Below are 20195 nucleotides of genomic sequence, written 5' to 3'. Positions count from 1 at the left end.
CACAGTGCTTGTAGCCGAGTTGAATAAAGTATGTAAATCTTGATTATGTTAATTTTCGGGAAATAACGTTTCTATGGAAACCAAACGTCAATGTCCTTTTCCCTGTTTTTCTCGCGGTCGTTGAACCTACCCCTTACCGAATTTGGGCAATTAAGCATAGGGTGTTCATATTCATGTTACGGAATGAAAGTCGACTAAGGGGGACCGTTCTCACTTTCTGCGGGGTGAATGCACTATGGGCCTCGGGGGCGGCCTCCCTTGCCCTCCCTCCGACCGCATCAAAGACACTCATTGAAGGCGGCGGAAAGTAATGCACAGTCGAGACCGGCAATTCAAAAAAATATGCCAAAGATATTTTTTTAACAAATATTTTTTTTTACATTAGTTGCGTATGCTTTATTGGGTAAAAAAAGATTCTTAATTTATTTTATATTATCTAAATAGGATGGCACGGTCAACATGGATAAGATGACAGAAGCACAGAAAACGGCTTATTTAGAGGCACACGTAGCGGTACAACAACATATGGCTCAAGCTGCAGCTGCTGCTAGGCGTGAGCAACAACAACAGCAGCAGCAGCAACAACAACAACAGCAGCAACAACAACAGCAACAACAACAGCAGCAGCAACAACAACAACAGCAGCAGCAGCAACAACAACAGCAGCAGCAGCAACAACAACAGCAGCAGCAACAGCAACAGCAGCAACAACAACAACAACAACAACAACAGCAACAACACCAGCAACATCAACAACAGCAACAGCAACAACAATCTAATAATTCAAATAATACCTCGCGACATCATCAAGAAATGCAAGTAAGTACACAGTAGGTTGACACAGAGTGTAAGCTGTGTGAACAAAAATTTAGCCGACCTTACAGATCGACGGCTGTCTGCCTGCATTCCTCTTTGGAAATGCTTTGATGGTAGTTCCGTGGCACTTTTGTTAATGTCAACTCACTCGCCGATACCAAAGGCTAGATATTGCTGTATTCTACTATACTGGATTTATAATTATAAGAACCTGTGAGATCTATGTATACTATATAGCGAAAAATAGTAGTAAATATCTAAAGCGACTTCGTACACAATACACAGTTGTTATATATTTGCGTAAAATATATAACAACTGTGAAAGTATTTGTGTAATATTTTTTAGCAAGCACAAAGCAACACGCATCCAGGCCACCCCTCTCCACCAACAGTCAGTTCAACTCAACATCACTATGCAACCATTAATTCTCCAATCAAAGTCCCACAAGTAAGTTCCAGCACGGGTGGTCCAGATTCCACGTTTACAGTTCCAGATGATGTCGGAATGGGATTTGAAGGAGGAGTACGAGTTCTACAAAGCCTTGGCAATTGGTGAGTATATCAATATTTACTAGATATTCAAAAGTTTTGCTTAATCTACATATATAACAGAAGATAAAAAAAATGGTACTCTTACATTTTAAAAATCACCTTAGTACAGGTGGTACACACCATATAACAGTTGCTATTTGATTGAATAAGTTTCTATTATATTAAAAAAATGTTTTAACATAATAATAACATTCATGGCTATTAATTATATCATTTCATGGTGCCATCTCAACAAAACGAAAGATTGATAAACAAGACGATAAAAATTTAAAAAAAAATTGCTAGCAGTGTAAGCAATTGGCTGAAAACAAAAACAAATTCACCAAGCATTATAGGAATTTTTGCAGGTCGCCAGAAGTAACAAATAATATTCCTAGGCCAAATTTGATTCCCTTTACGGAACCATACGCTGAAGGTGGATCTATGCACCCAGGAACACGCTTGAAAGCGCTCCAGGGTACCGCTGTAAGGAAACATCCAGCTATTAAACCTACCAGCTCAACTAACGACGGTAAATATTTCATTTGATTATATAAAAAAATCGTACTTCAAAAGAAATGAAAATTAATTTAAAATTAATATTTATCAGGAAACAAAGCATTCGAGTGTACTGTATGCGGCAAAGGTTTAGCACGTAAAGACAAGTTAACAATACATATGAGGATACATACTGGTAATAATTGATCAATTGTTATAGTTAAACAAGAAAAAACTACTATTACAAAGCTACTACTAAAATTAAAAAATGCATTTATTATTTTCAGGTGAAAAGCCGTACGTTTGTGAAGTTTGTAATAAAGCGTTTGCAAGAAGGGATAAACTGGTCCTGCATATGAATAAGTTAAAACATATAACGCCTTCAAACATAGCACCTTTGGGTAAACGGACTATAACTATACCTCGTACGTTATATTTTGTGTAATCATGAATAGTCGCAGATGGTAATAAAAAGAAATAATGAAGCTTAATATATAAAATATCTCGAACATTAAACCGGATTTAATATTTTCTTTAAATCTATAATAAAATTAAAATATTAATGTTTATTTGCAGCTTTAAAATTAGACGACGTTAAGCCGAAACAAGAAGATACAAAGCCTAGTCAAGCAGAAATCGCAGCAGTAGCTCAGCAACAGCAGCAGCAGCAGCAGCAACAACAACAGCAGCAGCAACAGCAACAACATTCCCACCAGCAGCCGATTCAGGTCTGCCAGGTACCGGGACACAACTTTACGGTAAATCCCACAAAAAAATAAAGGCATGAAAAATTATTATCGAAGTTTATATAGGATATTTCGCTAAAGCTTATATATATTTTTAATGATTTTAGCGCATTATTTATTTTTATAAAAAATATTGGACAATTTTTTTTTTACTTAATAAAACAATTACCTGCTTTTACCATTTTCTAATACATTCTAACGTACTTGTAGTTCTTAGATCTTTTTATATTTTAAGTAAACTTGTTTTGAGTTAAACAATCATAACATTTCATTTAACTTAATGTTGTTTAGATAAAATAGGTTATACTTATAACAAAGGCTTTTTCAAATTTTTTCAGAATTCAAATCTAGTTCACACAAGTGCTGCGACAGCCGCAGTAGCGGCTGCAACGGCGGGCATGGTGGTGTCGTGGTCGTGCGAGCTCTGTGGTCGACTTTTCGCAACAAGAGATGAATGGAGTGCACATGCCAAGTCACATCTACCGGACACTAAATTGCTTCAAGATAAAATGCAACAGGCCTCACAACATCAGGTTAGCAGAATTATTATATATTTTATAATATCGTCACCTCATAAGATGTTCTTTTTAGTTGATTAAATTGAATGAACTTAAAACGAATTTAACACATTCACAGTCTAAAGCCTTCCATGAGGCTTAGATGAGAGGTCTTGGACTGTTATAGCGTTAAGGAAAGCAGATTGTGTGTGATTGTGACTTAATTAAACTTTCAGCAGCAAGAAAAAGTCCACCTTACAAATCAAGAAAAACTACAATTACTTCACCATCATAATCAGAATCAGCAAATTTTGAACGGACACGGAATAGCAACAGCATCAGTATCTACAGCTACTGTGGTGAATGAAGGAGGAGGCGGAGGTGCATACTTCACACATGGGCACACACACTATGCGCCAGAGCGGCAGCATACGCACGCACACCATCTGTGTCTCATGTGTCGTCAGGAGTTCGCAGGAAAAGCGGAGTTCATGTTCCATGTAAGAGGGCATTTCGAAGGTAAAGTGAGCGATATAGCCGCGGCTGATGTGTTGGCGCGTTCTTTAGTCGACAACTCCGGCCTGTGTACCTGAGCCACGCCTACGCCCATCGGCGCATTTCAGTCAGATGTTTGCGGCAAGGGCGTCTTACAAGACGACACCATCATGTTGAAATTTTGAGACCTAAGTGATGTTTGTGACGAGCTCGCGCACCTTTTATCCTGATCAGTTTTATACGAAGTGTAGATTTTTCGACACAAATTTTATAATTAATTGTTGTTTTAATGAAAACGAATTCGATACTTTTTTTTAGTTTTTAGTTAGAACTGGCATACATGAGTTAAAATTTTATGAAAATTATTACTTGCAAGCGAGAAAGTTACATATTTGCAGTAATTTTTAATGAAGTAATTAAAGTGTAAGGACTAGCGATTTTTTAACAGGACACTTACAGTTCTCAAATCTCGTTATAATATGAAATATAATGTTCCAATACATATTGTTTTATCTGGAAAATAATTTAAATTAAGTTGAAATTAAATTAATTTGGTAAAAAAAAGAATCCAAAAATATTTTACACCAATAACCAAATAAAAGGTAAAACAATAACGGACGTTGAAAATATAACAGTCTGTAATCACTTGTATTAAAAAGAAACACCTATTGTTAATTTGTTAGTTTGTTGTATCTTACATTGAATAATGGAATATGTAGAATCTGCGATAAAAATAAAAAACAATTATGTTTTTTATTTAATATGTTAGCCAAGGATTAATCAATTTCTAGCTTTTCAATAATTATTTATGAGACATTTTATCCCGTCATTGTTTTGTTTATTTTCTAGGAACATTTTAAAATAAAAATAAGTATGTACATATGTAAAAAAAACTTATTTGTATAATGGTCCAATTTATATTTTTAAGCGTTTAAATCTCGTTTAGTAAATATTATATGTAGTCACATTGCTTGCAAAAATAAATATTTAGATGATAAATCTGTATAAAACTAGCATTACGTCCTTTATGCTAGATTTTTAATATGTATATATGATAATGTTATAAAAATTTCATCACTGTAAATGCAATCCTTTAGAATTTGTGTAGTCACTAAAATGAGTGACACATGCGAGTTGATTAAGTGAAGTTATAAAGAGAGTGCAGCGTCCCTCTTAAAACGCCTCCAAATTCCAAGACTGTATGACTTATTCTGTGTATTGATAATAATCTGTCAGTTAGGCCTTTTATATAATTGAGCTTAAAATTCTCCAAGTAAATTAAAATTATTATTTGTGTATTCTATAAATTCACCATATTCTCATTGTTTAATTTAAACTTTATAGTTTAAAGTAAAAATTAAAAAAAATAAACATTAATGGTCTTACTTATAAAGGTCGTTTAGCGGGTGATTAGCTAAACAATGTTTCTTCTTCTTTCGAATTTCAAATCAATAACAACAGAAAGAAATAAATCTGCGCTTAACTAAACAGTCACTATTTACATTTATAAGTAAGGCCGTAGGTGATTTGATGACATTCCTGCCTAAAATAATACCAAGGTTGTTGAGATAATGATAAAAAATACTGCCTCTTTTAAATAAACATTCCTATACTAAAACATTAATATATATCATAATAATAAGTGCCTGAATGTATTTATTTATGTTAGGTTCTAATAAGTTTTAATCATTTTAAAAAGAACTGCATACATTTCAATTTTGTTCTTAGTACTATACGATATGCTGATTACATAAAAGTTAAAATACATAATTCATCGTGAGTACGACCCGGTGACACGCTCTCGTCTGATCGATATTAGATAATGAAATGTGATTATATGTTTAATAGTTTTAAGATCTTTTCCATAATGCTATTAACATTTAATATAAACTTAGAAATCTAGTTGATAATAAATGTAAATATGCTGATAAAGCAAATAAAACGGATGAGTGAATCTAGTCATTTTGTAGTTTATAATACAGACGTATTTACGGTCGTAAAACGTAAATTGATTAGAATAAAAAAAGTGTACATACATACCTAATTAGTAATTAAATAATTTATTTTAATTTCTATTGCGTCAAAGTCAAAAATTTCATCATGAACAATGAATTTCTCGTTAACAACGAATTGTTTATTACAAAAGCAAATTTCCCAAATAATGCACTTGCATTGACTAAACCTATCTCTTTGAAATATTGCAGTTCGTTTAATATTTTCGCTATATGTCATTGCGTTTATGTGGATATGTTGAATTAAGTTTTATGGATTTGGATTTTTAATTGATAATTTCAGTCATTTAATGACATCTTTAAACCGCAACAACGATACAGCGCGGTTTAAGTATATATGCTTTGTTTGCAAAAAATACTTAAGTTATTTTTTACATGTATGATAGATTGAGCGAAGTCGTATTTATAGTAAGGGAAAGTGTTTTTTTTTTCAAATGTTATTTCGATGTTACATTTAAAGTTATTTTATTTAAATAATAAAAATGTAATCGATCGTATTCATTTGGAATTTAAATACAATACTTTATTAATAATATAATTACAATAAATGTATCGATATCAAACACATTTAAAAAAAAAAAGATTTTAAAATGGAATTGAAAATATTTTCTTCCGAATTTTGGTCTTACTATATAGGAGGAATTCATATTCAGTTCCTATACGTAAATTTTTTTTGGGGTTATTTGTTAAGTACACAGATTTGCATATTAAATATTTAGGAATATATTTTTACATATTAATTACAGTTCATCAGTGTCTAAATGGTAATTATTAATTTATCATTAAAATACGTCAATAAAAATATACAATTTTAATTATAAATATAGATACATAAAATTAGTTTGACATTTTTAAAAAGTTCAATAAAAACAAACACTGCACAGTTATATTGTGTTTTGCGCATGTTTATTTGTATGAAAAATGAACTTGGACAGTTTACTCATTCATCATTATTTAATCGTTCCTTTGTCATCTGACGTTTCTATTTAAATTTAAAAGCTAAACGAGACACATTATTAATAAATATTTTAGTACTAATAAATTTTGTTCAGGTATGTCTTGATAATATTAATATGATATATGAAATACTTTTTTTTTATTATTTATAAAAAAGTATTTCATATTCAGAGCTTGTCCTATTGCAACATTATAATTATTAAAAGATCCAAAAATACTTACTCTCGATATTTTTACGGATTTTTCTTTATCTTACTTGACTGCTCTCATTTTTATGTTCCTAATTTGTAGCATCGAATTGACAATTTGATGATTAGTTGTAAGGCAACTCATACGTAATTCACTTTATCTGTAAAAAAGGGCAAAATTATCAAATTGCGTTTCAAAAGAGTTTCAATGCCAAAAACTTTTTTGAATTTTTATCGAAACTCCTTTTAGCAACTAACCAAGTAAAATATCAAAATATAAAACTTTAAATACGTAATTTGTTAAAAAAATGACATCTATCTCAACCAAAAAAAATATTTCAAACTTGGGTAAAATAAACTCAAGTATCAAAATAAATTACGTAAACTAATTAACCGCTACTATTGTTATCTGTTTGCATTGATTAAGTTACATTTTTCTATATAATATAATTCATTATATCCTTCGTATTCATTCGTAACAGCCTGTAAATGTCCCACTGCTGGGCTAAGGGCTAAGGCTAAAAAGGGAGTCGAGGCGTACGTACGTGGAATACGCATGTGGCAGAATTTCAGTGAAATTAGACACATGCAGGTTTCCCCACGATGTTTTCCTTAACCCTAAAGCACGAGATGAATTATAATCACAAATGTAAATTCAATGGTCGGTGGTAGTCGTATTAATTAATTGCTTTTAAATGGAAAAAAAATGCGGTAAATAATAACACTACTCTTGGCTTCACAAACACCTTGATTATCGTCAGTAATATAAGTAAATGAATTACGTAAGGGATTAGGTAATTTGCATTTAGCAAAACAGAGCACGATGGAAGTTACAAATTCGAGTAGGCATAGGTTCGTACGAGTAAGGTTGCATAGCGCACTATAGGTGGGACATGTATGCAATACATTGCTAATTTTACTTTAGAGACTATTTGTAAATATGTATAGATTTAAATAACAATTATGATAAGTAGGTTATATTTATATAATTTTCGAATTAGTTTCGGTTATGATTCAGGAAACAACAAAAAGCATCAATTACTTACTTAATTTATTATATATATATATATATATATATATATATATATATATATATATATAATATTTATTTTGTATTTTTATTAATCGTATACAGAAATCTTTATAGCATATGAATATAATTTTATAAGTTATATTGTATTTATTTAAAATATTATCATTTCTTTTAATATATATACATTATACAGAGTAGTAAGCATAAGCATAGTAATCGATTTATTTAATTATAATAAAGTCGGTTTTGATTTTGAAACATTTTAAAAATAACAGCATTGAAATATTAAAGAGCATTAAAAGAAAAGTAAATATGGTCTTTCTCCTTTCAATATTAATTTATATGGCTTAAAAATATTTTTTAACAATAAAAATAGAAAAATACTATCTGCACACGAGTCTAGGGGACCATAGGTCTTGTCCAAATATATTTTTTCTGAATAAATGACGTTCGAAATAATTTCATAAATGACGGTGCTGCGGTATTTATTTATAAATCAAGCAATAATTAATCATACATAAAATTTAATAAAGAATACAATGACAATTTTTTTACATTTTTTACTGATTTTTTTACTTAAAATAATATCCTCTATTAAGATGTATTGTAGGTTTTAAGTAAAAGGAATTGGCTTTCAAATTGATCTCATGCAACTAGTCGTAGTTTATAATGATTAAATGACCAAAGAGGTTTTCTAGTTAGAAACATAACAGTAAGTGTATATATAGATATAGTTTTTCAATAATTATATTGAAAAAAATTAAGCTAGTTTTAAAATTATTTTGTAATTTATATTTAAGGATATTTATAAAATTAATAGTAACATTGTTAAATTAAGAATTTGAAATGTAGGAAGGTAAGGTTTTAAATACTTTTTAGTGATATAATAACGAGTCTCACAATGTTCACAATAAATGTAGAGGAGTTTGTAAATAAAAAAACATATGTTAATAAGGCGTAATGGTATCTTTACATTAATTAATGAAATGCTTTTATTGAAAATGGCTATGTTTAATATTAAGCTACGACACACAGGGGCGGAGCAGAAACGTTATACACTACAATGCGGGCGAAACCGCGCGAAGTAACTAGCAATTACTATTTCTGACAAGATTTACACATAATTTTCATTTGCTTACACATGCTATTAGCAAAAACTTTGAATATTAATCTTAGACTACATTTATCTAACTAAAATTTATAACAAAATGCCGACAATTTCCTGAGATAATGAATTGTTTTTAAAGTAGTGTATTAAATAAAACCTTTGAGATTGTTACCTATACTACTGTTACGTTACATTATATCGTAAAATATTATATAATATCTAGACATAATGACTACAATAAGGTCTAGATATTAGATAATAAAAGGATTTTACAATGTACATTCGTAATGCGAAAATACATAAGTAATTCCAGTAGTTCTCTGGAAGAGGTACCTACTTTTTATTGTTTGTGTATAAGTGAAAATTATTGAAAAATATCTTAAATTACTTATATATCGAAAACGCTCTCCTGCTATTCCTAAGTGAGGAGCAATAATAATTTTTGGCATATCGTATATTGTATAAAGTTTTAATAAATTATGATGATGTATGTAAGTTATGTATAGTAGTGAGAATTGTGGAAATAAAAAGGGAATATTCACTTGAATTGTAGTTTTCTTTATCAGTACCATGTTAATGACTATGCCCTCACCGATTTCGGACAATGGCAGCCATTCTTAAAAGGCTAGCCGACTCCGCAGGACATACATAAATGACATAAAGATCGGATTGCAATCCGACACAACCAGAGCAAGGAACAGCTTTACGTGATTTGTACCGCTCTCATTCTGTACCTACATACTTTGACGTATCTATTTTAATAATTATTTTGCTGGATGTAAAAAAAAATCATGAGCGTGCTAATAATTTTGAAAAAATATCGTTACTTTGGCAGACATGTTTTGTATTTTTTATAATTTATTTTCTCGTCTACAATTATATTAGGTGCTTACAAATGAAATTAATGTTTTGTACGGGAGGAATATAAAGTCTTTTTTTTTTGCTTGTAAAATATATTTAATTAGTCAAAGTATGCACCGTTGTTATCTGTGCACTTTTGCCATCTCATAGGTAGTTCATTGATCCTTTTTACTAAAAAAAACATGGGGGCGAGAATCAATAAACTTTTTGAAGGCGGTTTGGACTGCCGCATCGGAGTTGAATTTTTTTTCTTGTAAGAAGTTGTCCAAATTCCGGAAAAAATGGTAATCTGTTGGAGCAAGGTCCGGGGAGTACGGTGGATGCAGACATCGCAGACATTCCAATTGTAGCTCATCTAACTTAGTGGTTGTTTGTTGTGCAGTGTGTGGTCTTGCGTTGTCGTGAAGCAGCAGTGGCCTAGAGCGATTGACCAATCTCGGTTGTTTAGCAGCTAGTTTTTCCCTTATGGTTTGCAGTTGCTGACAATAGATATCTGCCGTAATCGTTTGGCCTGCAGCTATCTCTGAAGTGCTATGTGATGGATCCTTTTTCACAATAGCCTTTAATTCTTCATTTTCTACTTTGGTCTCCGGCCGTCCACAGGGTTGGTTCTGGAGGTCGAAATTTCCAGAAAGAAAACGTTGAAACCAAAAACGTACCGTGCTTTCTTTTGCGACACCAGCGCCGTACACATCATTAATTGTTCGAGCTGTTTCTACAGCACTGGTGCCACGGTAGAACTCGTACTCGTAAATATATATATTTCATGTTTTCAATTGTGCGGTAATAAGCGACGCCAAAGAAAAAAATAATGAGGAAAAAATAAACGAATAACTGTTTTCGAAACTCAAATGTACCGGCTAAATGAATTTATAAATTTGAATTTGGAAGTACGACAAAACGCTAATTTCATATGTAAGGACCTAATAGTTTATTGCACGATTTTTTGAGACAGCTACGCAACACTAGGCTCCGCGATAGAAGTAGGATATATTATATCCTAGAGTTATATGTTTAATTACGTAATGCTATCGATTTAGAACGAAAACTCCTTAGTTACCTAATTACAATTTGCACTTTAGTACATAATGGGTGGTAACACATTATATTTAGTGTTTATAAGAAACTCGAACACAACTTTGGTGATGATTTGTGATGATTTATCAATATATGTCATATATTATTATTATATTCATTGTGGTCATATGTATATTTGACAAATTATTTTTTGTATATATATATATATATATATATATATATATATATATATGTATATATATATATATATATACATATATAGTATTAAGATTGAAGCTAGATAAACGTTTTATTTATTTATTTCGAATTAGCACTGATCCAGCAATTATCACGAGAGATAGAAGCCTCATTAATTTACATTTTTAATCGATAATGTGAAAAAAGTTTTATTTGTTTTTTTTAGAACAATAAAGTAAATTTTGTCAAAATAACTCGTGTCAAGATATATGGAATAAATATTCAATAGTTGTCAAAATTATTAAATTGTGACATAAAGAATTCAATAGCTTCTAAATTATAGTGATTATGGTATAATAACATACATATACAACAACTAATCGTCATTTCTAACCCATTATAAACAGGTAAAATACGTTTTTAAACTATATTTTTTTCTAGTAGACAAATCTTTATTTTTATTTATTTTTTCCAGTTTATTGTAAAAATGGATACCGCTTCTATTAATATTAAATTTACACCACTAGTAAAAACTATCGTTAAATGTGAATCCCGATATAGTTTAGAAATCGTTCCTATAACATCGTGTGTTCATAATATTGAGAAACTAGAATGGAAAGATGTAAAGGATAAAATCGAATATACAGTACCGATACTTTATAAAATAATAATTATGAAACAAAACTATCCGAAAAATCGTATTAAATTTTATCATTCTTGTATTGATATATTATCATTTTCATCTTTATCAAATGTAAAATTGAGACCTACAAGTGAATATTCTGTTTTAAATAAACCAAATGAATGTTTGGATGAAAATAAAGCAACCGTTGATATATTTTTAAATCCTATATTTAAACGAAAAAATGATATAAATTTATATTTGTGTAAAAGAAATGACTCTTGGAAGTCATTAAAAGTTTTGAAGTCCGCTGTAACATTAACTCACGAAAATTTAATAACATTAAAGGAAGACATTAACAATGAAGGTACGGATAGTCTGCCAATACATAAAATATTTTTTTATATTCTTCCACTACCCTTTTTTTTCTTTTTTTTTTCAGTGCGTAGTAACGATTTCAAATCACCTGAAGTTATTAATCCAATCGAACGAATCAAAACATCTGATAATAAGAGTAATATCGACCAACTTTTAACCAACAAAAAAAAACCTTTAGCTTCATCAGAATTTGGTGATAATACAACAGCAACACATAGAAATGAAACCAAGAAAAAAATATTAATTACACCAGTTTATAATACGAGGGGAGATTCTATTCTCTCTAAAAATACAGCATCTCATTTTACCGATCAATTACTAGTGAATAATTTAGACAATTATATTACTAAACGTTATTACCAAAATCGGGTTAATAATATTAATTTTGAGTATAATTATTTAAATTTGTTTAACAGTAGCTCGTTAATGACAAGTACTAGGATATTGCCAGAAATTCGTGTCTTTAATTTCGTTCAAATTATGGAGAGGGAAATTCTTCCCTTAAAAATAATATTAAACGATATTATTAATAAATGTATATCATTAAATTATTATTCATTATTGAAAAATAGATCGACTTTTGTAAATAATATTCCTTCAGATGCTAACATAAAGAGATGCGACTTAAAAAAATGTTTAAAGTCAAATCGTGTTGTTTATTCGGTTGTGTTTCATGAATAATTACTTACCGATTAAAACATTGTATAAAATAATATATTTTTTATCATTATGGTATAAAATGCTTTGCGTCTATTCAATTACTGTGTAATCTAAGTCTACGACTACGTAGTTTGGTTACAGAGATAGTTTGATTTTTGGATCTTCATTTTCGTGTTAAAAGTGTAATAAAAGTTAAAGTAGTATAATATGTATCATGTTAATTTTTATAAAAAAAAAAAACAATAATGTCAGCTTATCGTGCAACATAAAATAATTACGAATGAGTTGCAAAAGTAAAGTGTTTTATCTAGAAACACGATGTCTCGTTACTAATATAATACATATATAAATAGACAAAAACCTGTATTAACGCGGCTTCGCTCGCGTCATAATACAGGTTTACTAAATACCAATTTTTATAGCTCTTTTTTATTAAGTGAAGGATTGTCATACAAATATTAATCCTCTTTAACACTACCTTACGAGTTAAATTTTCAAAAGTAATTCCTTTGTGCTAACCTTCTGTGCTATATACCCATTTGCAAATTTTCATGTTGCTAGCATTATGAAAATTTGGTTGAGCTGTGCTTTGATATGACAGTCATACAGTTTGTTATTCCTTTATAGTGTATAAGTAGTGGTCAATTTTCTATTCAAACTTTAGATATACAACTGAAAATATATTATTATATGATTGATTTCTATTTTATCTCATATTACACAATATTATTGTATTCATTTAAGAATGACACAGGAAACCGTTGTCGAGCAGCCAATGAAAAGCACGGCAATTTTACCATTTGAAGTTATAGCCGTACCTCAGTATGATTACTCACAATTAGTTAACAGTACTCATTATAATTTAACTGACCCAATAAATATTAAGATAAAAATACGAAATAAAGAAGAAACATGTGAAACGTATGGTACCGTTACCGCCCCTAAGTTAGTATCTGCGAACAATGGGAAAAAAGTACGACTCGTCAGTAGTGACCAGACCATCATGTCATTTGACTTATTCGTAGAACCTGATACAAGCAAAAAATATCAAAAAAAGTCTCATAAGAATTTTTTTCACTTCTTTAAACCTGGTAAGTTCGATATAAAAATTTATAATATTATTTTTTATATTTATTTAATTTTTTTAAGTATTTATTATATATTTGGTTTATGTTATATTATATATTTGGTTTCGACGAGCCGGTTGGCGTGGTTGGTAGAACACTTGCCTTTCACGCCGAAGGTTGTGGGTTCGATTCCCACCCAGGACAGACATTTGTGTGCATGAACATGTCTGTTTGTCCTGAGTCTGGGTGTAATTATCTATATAAGTATGTATTTACAAAAGAAAAAGTAGTATATGTAGTATATCAGTTGTCTGGTTTCCATAGCACAAGCTTTATACAAGCTCAATTTGGGATCAGATGGCCGTGTGTGAAAAATGTCCCAGGATATTATTATTATTATTATTATTATTATTATTATTATTATTATTATTATGTTATTAATTTTGTCACTATTGACAATTTAATAATTGATAGGGGGATGTCTTAGAATACAAAATGATAATGATGATAAATCCTCCTATCTACCAAGCGCCATTAATGACGTAGGCAGCATTGAAGAGACCAATATAATTTCTGAAAAGATTGTATTAAAAAAAAACTTCCCTCGAATTACTTCCAATGAAAGAACAGAAAAACAGTCAAAAGCATTCATGGGTAAATGCAAACCAGGTAAATATTATTAAATTATTATTTTTTTTATATGAATTGGTAAACACATTTAATGTACTCTTTTTGTATAGGAGGTTGTTTAGATCCACCGTTTAATGATGATAAACATCCTTACGAACCAGCATCGAAGCTGTCGTGTACAAACCTTAAATATAGTGATGACGGTAAAAAATCCCTTAGCCCAGAAATAAAAAGCTTCAAAACAGACAGTGATGTAAAAATACAAATAAAAGAGAAAACTGAAAATATTGTGAAACAACAACTTGAGGATAAATTTAATGAATCAGACTATGAAAATTCACTTATAACATATCCAACTTCCTCTTCAAGTGATGACTTTCGAATGAATAAAGAAAATCATAACATGAAATTAAAAAGTAGAATTTCCAGTGAAAATAAAGCACGAATGTCTATAAATGAGTTTTCTGAAATATTCTTTATGCCACCAAAAAAAGAAAAAACGAAAAGAATAGAAGACAACTTTACTGAAAAAGCTTCCACGATAGAAGACAAAGACATTGATATTAAAAAGAGCAATTATTCTTTATTAAAACAAGAACAATTAGAATCGCTTGCTATTGTAATAGATTCTAAAATCTTAAATAATAATAACGTCGGTAAATCAAAATTATTTATTGAAAGCTCTTATTTAGTTAGTGAAATAAATAGTCATGATAACGATATCCAAAGTATACAGGAAAATGCTAAATGTGTAGATTCTATAGAAACTATAAAAAATCTTAACGCAAATTTGTATAACATAAACTCTAACAATAATACTTTTTTTAATGCACATTCTCAAGACTTATTAAATATAAACAAGGCAATGGTATTTCCATTGGAGAATATAGTATCTTACAGCCAAAACGGTGCACCTTGCAATAAGAGTCCGACCAATACTGAAATTCAAGTAAAAGAGACAAAAGAGCCGGATAATACTACAGAGAAATTCAAAGAAACAAATAAAAATGAAAGTAGAGTAACTGATGATTTAGATGATATCAGATCATCTCTAAGAAATATAATACACAAGACGACCTCAAATACTGCAGCAATTCCAGCAAATAAAACAAAGGAGCTGTCGTATTCTTTTAGCAAATCCATAGAAACGTTTGTAGAAGAACAAAAAATTTTACCGAATGTAAAAGAATTCCAAGAATCTTTCGAAAAAAATCTTGAAGATATTACTAATACAGCAGAAATTAAAGCGACGCTCATAAAAAGTAAAGATCGAGGTAACTTACACACGAACAACATTATAAATAATGATGATGTTCAAGCAAAAGAGTCACAATATTTACAGAAAAATCCAGAGTCTTTGCTAATAAGCCCTGTAGATATTACAAGCGTAAATGAAGTAAAAAATGTATTAAAAGATGAAGTAGATGACGATAATCTGATTATAGATAAGAATACATATGATACTTTTCATCCAGCAGAGGAAAGTTCATTAGCACTTGTTAGTTATAAATAGTTTTATTTATCATTGTAATAAAAGATCCGTGTATGTCTGTTTATTAATTACTTTCTTAAAGATATTATAATAATATATAGTTTTCCATTTTTCAGACTTTAAGTGATCAGAATATAAAAAATATAAAAAATATTTTTCCCGATGACTACCAAATGGCAATTTCATCTGACAAAATTCCTGGTGTTTTTACTGGTGACAAACTAAATTTAATGGATATTTCTTCAAACCAAGTGAAGGATTATTACACCCAAGAACATGTTGACGAAAATAATTTAACATCAAATAATACAATAATACGTAGTCGTAACGAGTCTGTAGAGATATCTGCTACAGAACTTCAAAGGCAAGCGTCAGAAGTTAATTTGATCAGAAAACAAATGAGCTCAGTATTTTTAATACGAGATGAAACAGGTGAAAAACATCTTAATTCTATTCATGAAGAAAAAAAAGATAGTACTTTAGAAAAAATTAAGCATTTATCTTCATCTGAATCAGTAAGCAACGCATTGGATTCAAACAGAAATCGTAATGATAGAAGTGAGAATGTTGATCGAAGCTATGAAAGTGAAATCTCTAAAATCATTGATAAATTGCGACCACTTGAAGATCAACCACTCAAAATTAAAGTTGAGTCTTCTTCGAACAAAGTAAATGGCCATATTAACAACAAACATCAACCTGAGTCCAATGTCACAAACAGTGACAATGAGGATTACGCAAAAACTATAGATTTAATGAATATGGAGCAATTACAATATAATTCCTTAAAACTTAGTCAACCAGACGGTAGAAAACAAGAAGAAGCGGATACAGAAAACATAACAAAACCATGTCACGAAGTATTTCATGCATCTCCATATTCTTCAATAGCAATAGACTTTGGTTTTCGGTATTCTGTTGACAATGATCATAAGTTAACAATTCACACTGTTGATACATCAACACCTTTAAAAAAACGTATAGGGGATAACATAAGCGTTATTAAATCTATGATCAGGGCAAACGGTGACGAAATAAGAATACCAATAAATTTTAATACTGATTTGGCATTGGAAATCAAAAACGCTCGTACAATGAATGAAGGTAGATTCTTTACAAATAAATAGCTCATATAAATATTTAATTTTATAAATATTTTTTTCCTGCAGTTGAAACCCCGCAAATGCAGTATATAATTGAAAGACCAAGTGAAAATAAAATCGAAAAAGACGGTTTATTGCAAGAAACGCTTTACTCGGTCTATAAAAATTTAATTCCATTAAATATGATTCTTCAAAATTTGAAAGAAGAAGCAAGTACGCTGTCCCGCCAACAGACCTCTATGCAAGAAATTTTAGAAAACATGGAAAAGAAACCGATGAGATTAATTCATACCAATGCATTTTGTGATTGTCGAAAAAAATAATTCATAGATTCGTAAAGAGAATATGTCTAACAAGATAATTTGCAATTGATTAAACGAATTTCATCAAATTACACATAATATATATTATTTACATTTTTAACAACATTATTAACAATAATATTTAATTTTCATAAAATACGGCTCGGCTTTGCATCAACGCACGACGAGGTTGTGAAAAAGTAAATTAAATACTCCATGTAATTTTTGTTATTAATAGATATTTTTAGAGGTAGAAATTTTCACTTAATGAATACCGTAAGCGCCGGTTTTAAAAATTAAATAAAATGGTCTGCCTCTAGATGTCTGCCTCATAGATTTTCTTGGTTTTCTTAAGTAATTATATATCACACGATTTTTATACATGTTTAAAGCACTGTAAATTGACAATGCAGAAGCAACACACTGTTGGATTTTTTTTGTTGTTTTTTACAAAGGAATTAACCAAGCATTGCAGATCTGTCAGAGGTACCTAAGCATTTAATATATATTTTATTAAATAAACTTTAAAAACATAAATGACTACAAGAGTGAGTACCTTGGATATCTGCCGATTGTCGTCGTGTTCAGGATTCTGAACATTAGCGTTAGAGACAGACAGGAGCAAATAATACAATATCTCCTTCTTTTTACAAATTAAAATCGTTGTCAATTGACAAATCAACGTTACTATGTTACAGATACGGTGCTTAATGTTTCTAATAATGTCTGCCACATGATCAAATCATATACAATTTTTTCACGCTAGAAGTAGATAATAAGAGCGCACAGAACACAGGGCAAAAAACCTTACATATATATGTAAGGACATATACATGTAAGGTTTTTAAAACGGTAACCGTAAGGTTTTAATGAAATTCTTATAACCATCATCTATTCATTTATTTTTGTCATGATAAAAATCCTCAATCTTGAAAGACTACTATCTGTTACAATGCGAGACAACCTGTGCTGATATGGCGGGTATAATAAAAATAAAACAAACAACTGTGGGTAGTGTTATGAAATGTCAAAACTAAAAAAGTACTATAACTCGTGTTATGATCTTAACACGATATCTTTCATAAGTCCGCCTCAAGGCTATGTGTGAGTAAATCAATTAACTCAATTACAATTCATACATTAATAGTATATAAACAGCTACCTATATTACACTACACTGAATCAGGGTTCTTTTTTTACACTACACTTATTTTACGCCCTTACTCAGAGAGCGAATCTTGGAGCGGCTGGTCGTCATGTCATGCCACCTATATATAGATATATCAATATCATATCAAGATATGTTTAAAAGAATATTTAAAACGTAAAGAAAACTAACTACAAATGAATTCTGAAACTACCTGAGTATAGGTGAAAGATGGTATACACCTCTCTTGTTAAGGGCTTAGTGACCCTAATTCGGTTAGTGTAATACATCAGAGCATCACGGTAGCATGCGCAAGCGATCCCGTGGCGCTCCTCGTTAAGACGTACCGCTGGTTTTTTAGTGGTTATGTTTGGGGCACACTCGGCGCCTTGCACACCGAACGAGCCCCACATACCCACCACATACCCCCATATACCCCCATATACCACATACTGGAAAAATCTCCTACCGTATCCCCCACGGGAACAGTGGGTCTGTTCCCGTGGGGGATACGGTAGGAGATGTTTATTCTATTGTAACGGGTATTACACTAACCTTTTTTTTTTGTCCCTGTAAAAATTCCCCACCGTATCCCCCACGGGAACAGTGGGTCTGTTCCCGTGGGTAATACCCGTTACAATAGAATAAACAAAGACTAATAACAACAATAATACAGATAGTATAAGTATATGATAACATTAACCAAGTTTTTTTTTTTTTATATTGGAGTAAATATAGGTATAATAAAATTAAATTTAGAAAATTTTAAAATGTATAATATAGCGTTACGTGTTTGACAGTACCGTTATACACAGCAAATATATTTTTAACTCATTGATTCGTGACCATGAAAACGAAAAAAATACAGTTTTTTTTTTAATTTTGAAAATGTTCAATAACTTGAAAATCATAGGAGTTTTACAAAACATAAATAAATTTTAAAATAATCACGATCACTCCTCTGCCACATCTGTATAGGATTATATTTAGTGTTTTTAATCAAATATTACTCTTCATTATAATTCTCCAAACATACGTAATAAAGTTTTATATTCATTTTATAACTTCATATTTCCTTATCTTTAGAACAAATAACGTTAGATATCAAAAGTGGCTTTAGTAATCTTCATATAATTTAACTATTATATGATTATATAAAACACATTTTAAGTCACTATTATTAGACTCCTTATTGAGGAGGATTCACCCGCGTATAACATAAACTAATCACTAAGAGCAGAATATTTCAGTATATACAACATTTTTAGTTGTATGTTCGTGGGATATTAGTATTTAGTGGTTTTCGCCGCACCCGCATCTAGATAGGTAACATACAATTAATTGGCCATAAGATAAACATCATTCCCTTAAATCTATTCCGACATACTTGAATGTCTTTTCCTGTACTTTATTTATTGTGACTGCAAACGATACCTTCACAAGAAATTATGTCCTTTTAAAACTAAATGGTAAATCTGTGTATTTCAATAATAAATACTTATTTAATAAATATTATGTTTTCCCAACTAAGTAGGCAATAGCTAGTTAAATACATAATATCAAAAAACAAAAGAAATTTGTATTACATATGTTGTATTTTTTAATAAGCTGTTACCTTAACAAAATATAATACAAACGAATACAGACCGAGGTTTACCAGGTACGCACGGCGCTCCCTGGTAACAGGCGGGGCAATCGGCGTTCTTTACAAATACGCGTGGGCGCGTTTAGCCGAGGAGTACCAGTATACCTTTACCTATATATATATATATATATATATATATATATATATATATATATATATATATATATATATAATATATATATATATATATAA

The 20195-nt window shown here is 30.3% G+C and overlaps 2 protein-coding genes across 2 annotated transcripts; both read left to right on the top strand.

Moving 5' to 3' along the window:
* The first annotated feature begins 444 nt into the window (after positions 1–444).
* LOC126771112 (uncharacterized) lies at positions 445–3735 on the top strand. Its single transcript, XM_050490841.1, is given in 8 exon segments — positions 445–845; positions 1174–1368; positions 1716–1879; positions 1958–2041; positions 2133–2273; positions 2368–2603; positions 2930–3124; positions 3325–3735. Coding segments are annotated over 8 exon segments (1758 nt in total). The 5' UTR covers positions 445–459; the 3' UTR covers positions 3682–3735.
* Positions 3736–11247: 7512 nt separating this feature from the next.
* Positions 11248–17232, top strand: LOC126771397 (putative uncharacterized protein DDB_G0282133). The gene is made up of 6 exons (XM_050491262.1): positions 11248–11364; positions 13362–13708; positions 14159–14353; positions 14425–15812; positions 15923–16910; positions 16976–17232. Exons 2-6 carry the CDS (start codon positions 13363–13365, stop codon positions 17230–17232), a joined length of 3174 nt encoding a protein of 1057 aa, XP_050347219.1. The 5' UTR covers positions 11248–11364; position 13362.
* The last annotated feature ends 2963 nt before the right edge of the window (positions 17233–20195 follow it).

Source organism: Nymphalis io, chromosome 10 (assembly GCF_905147045.1).
Source record: "Nymphalis io chromosome 10, ilAglIoxx1.1, whole genome shotgun sequence".
Classification (NCBI taxonomy): Eukaryota; Metazoa; Arthropoda; class Insecta; order Lepidoptera; family Nymphalidae; genus Nymphalis; species Nymphalis io.
The sequence above is the reverse complement of the archived record's forward strand: the minus strand, read 5'-3'. Positions and strand labels throughout refer to the sequence as shown.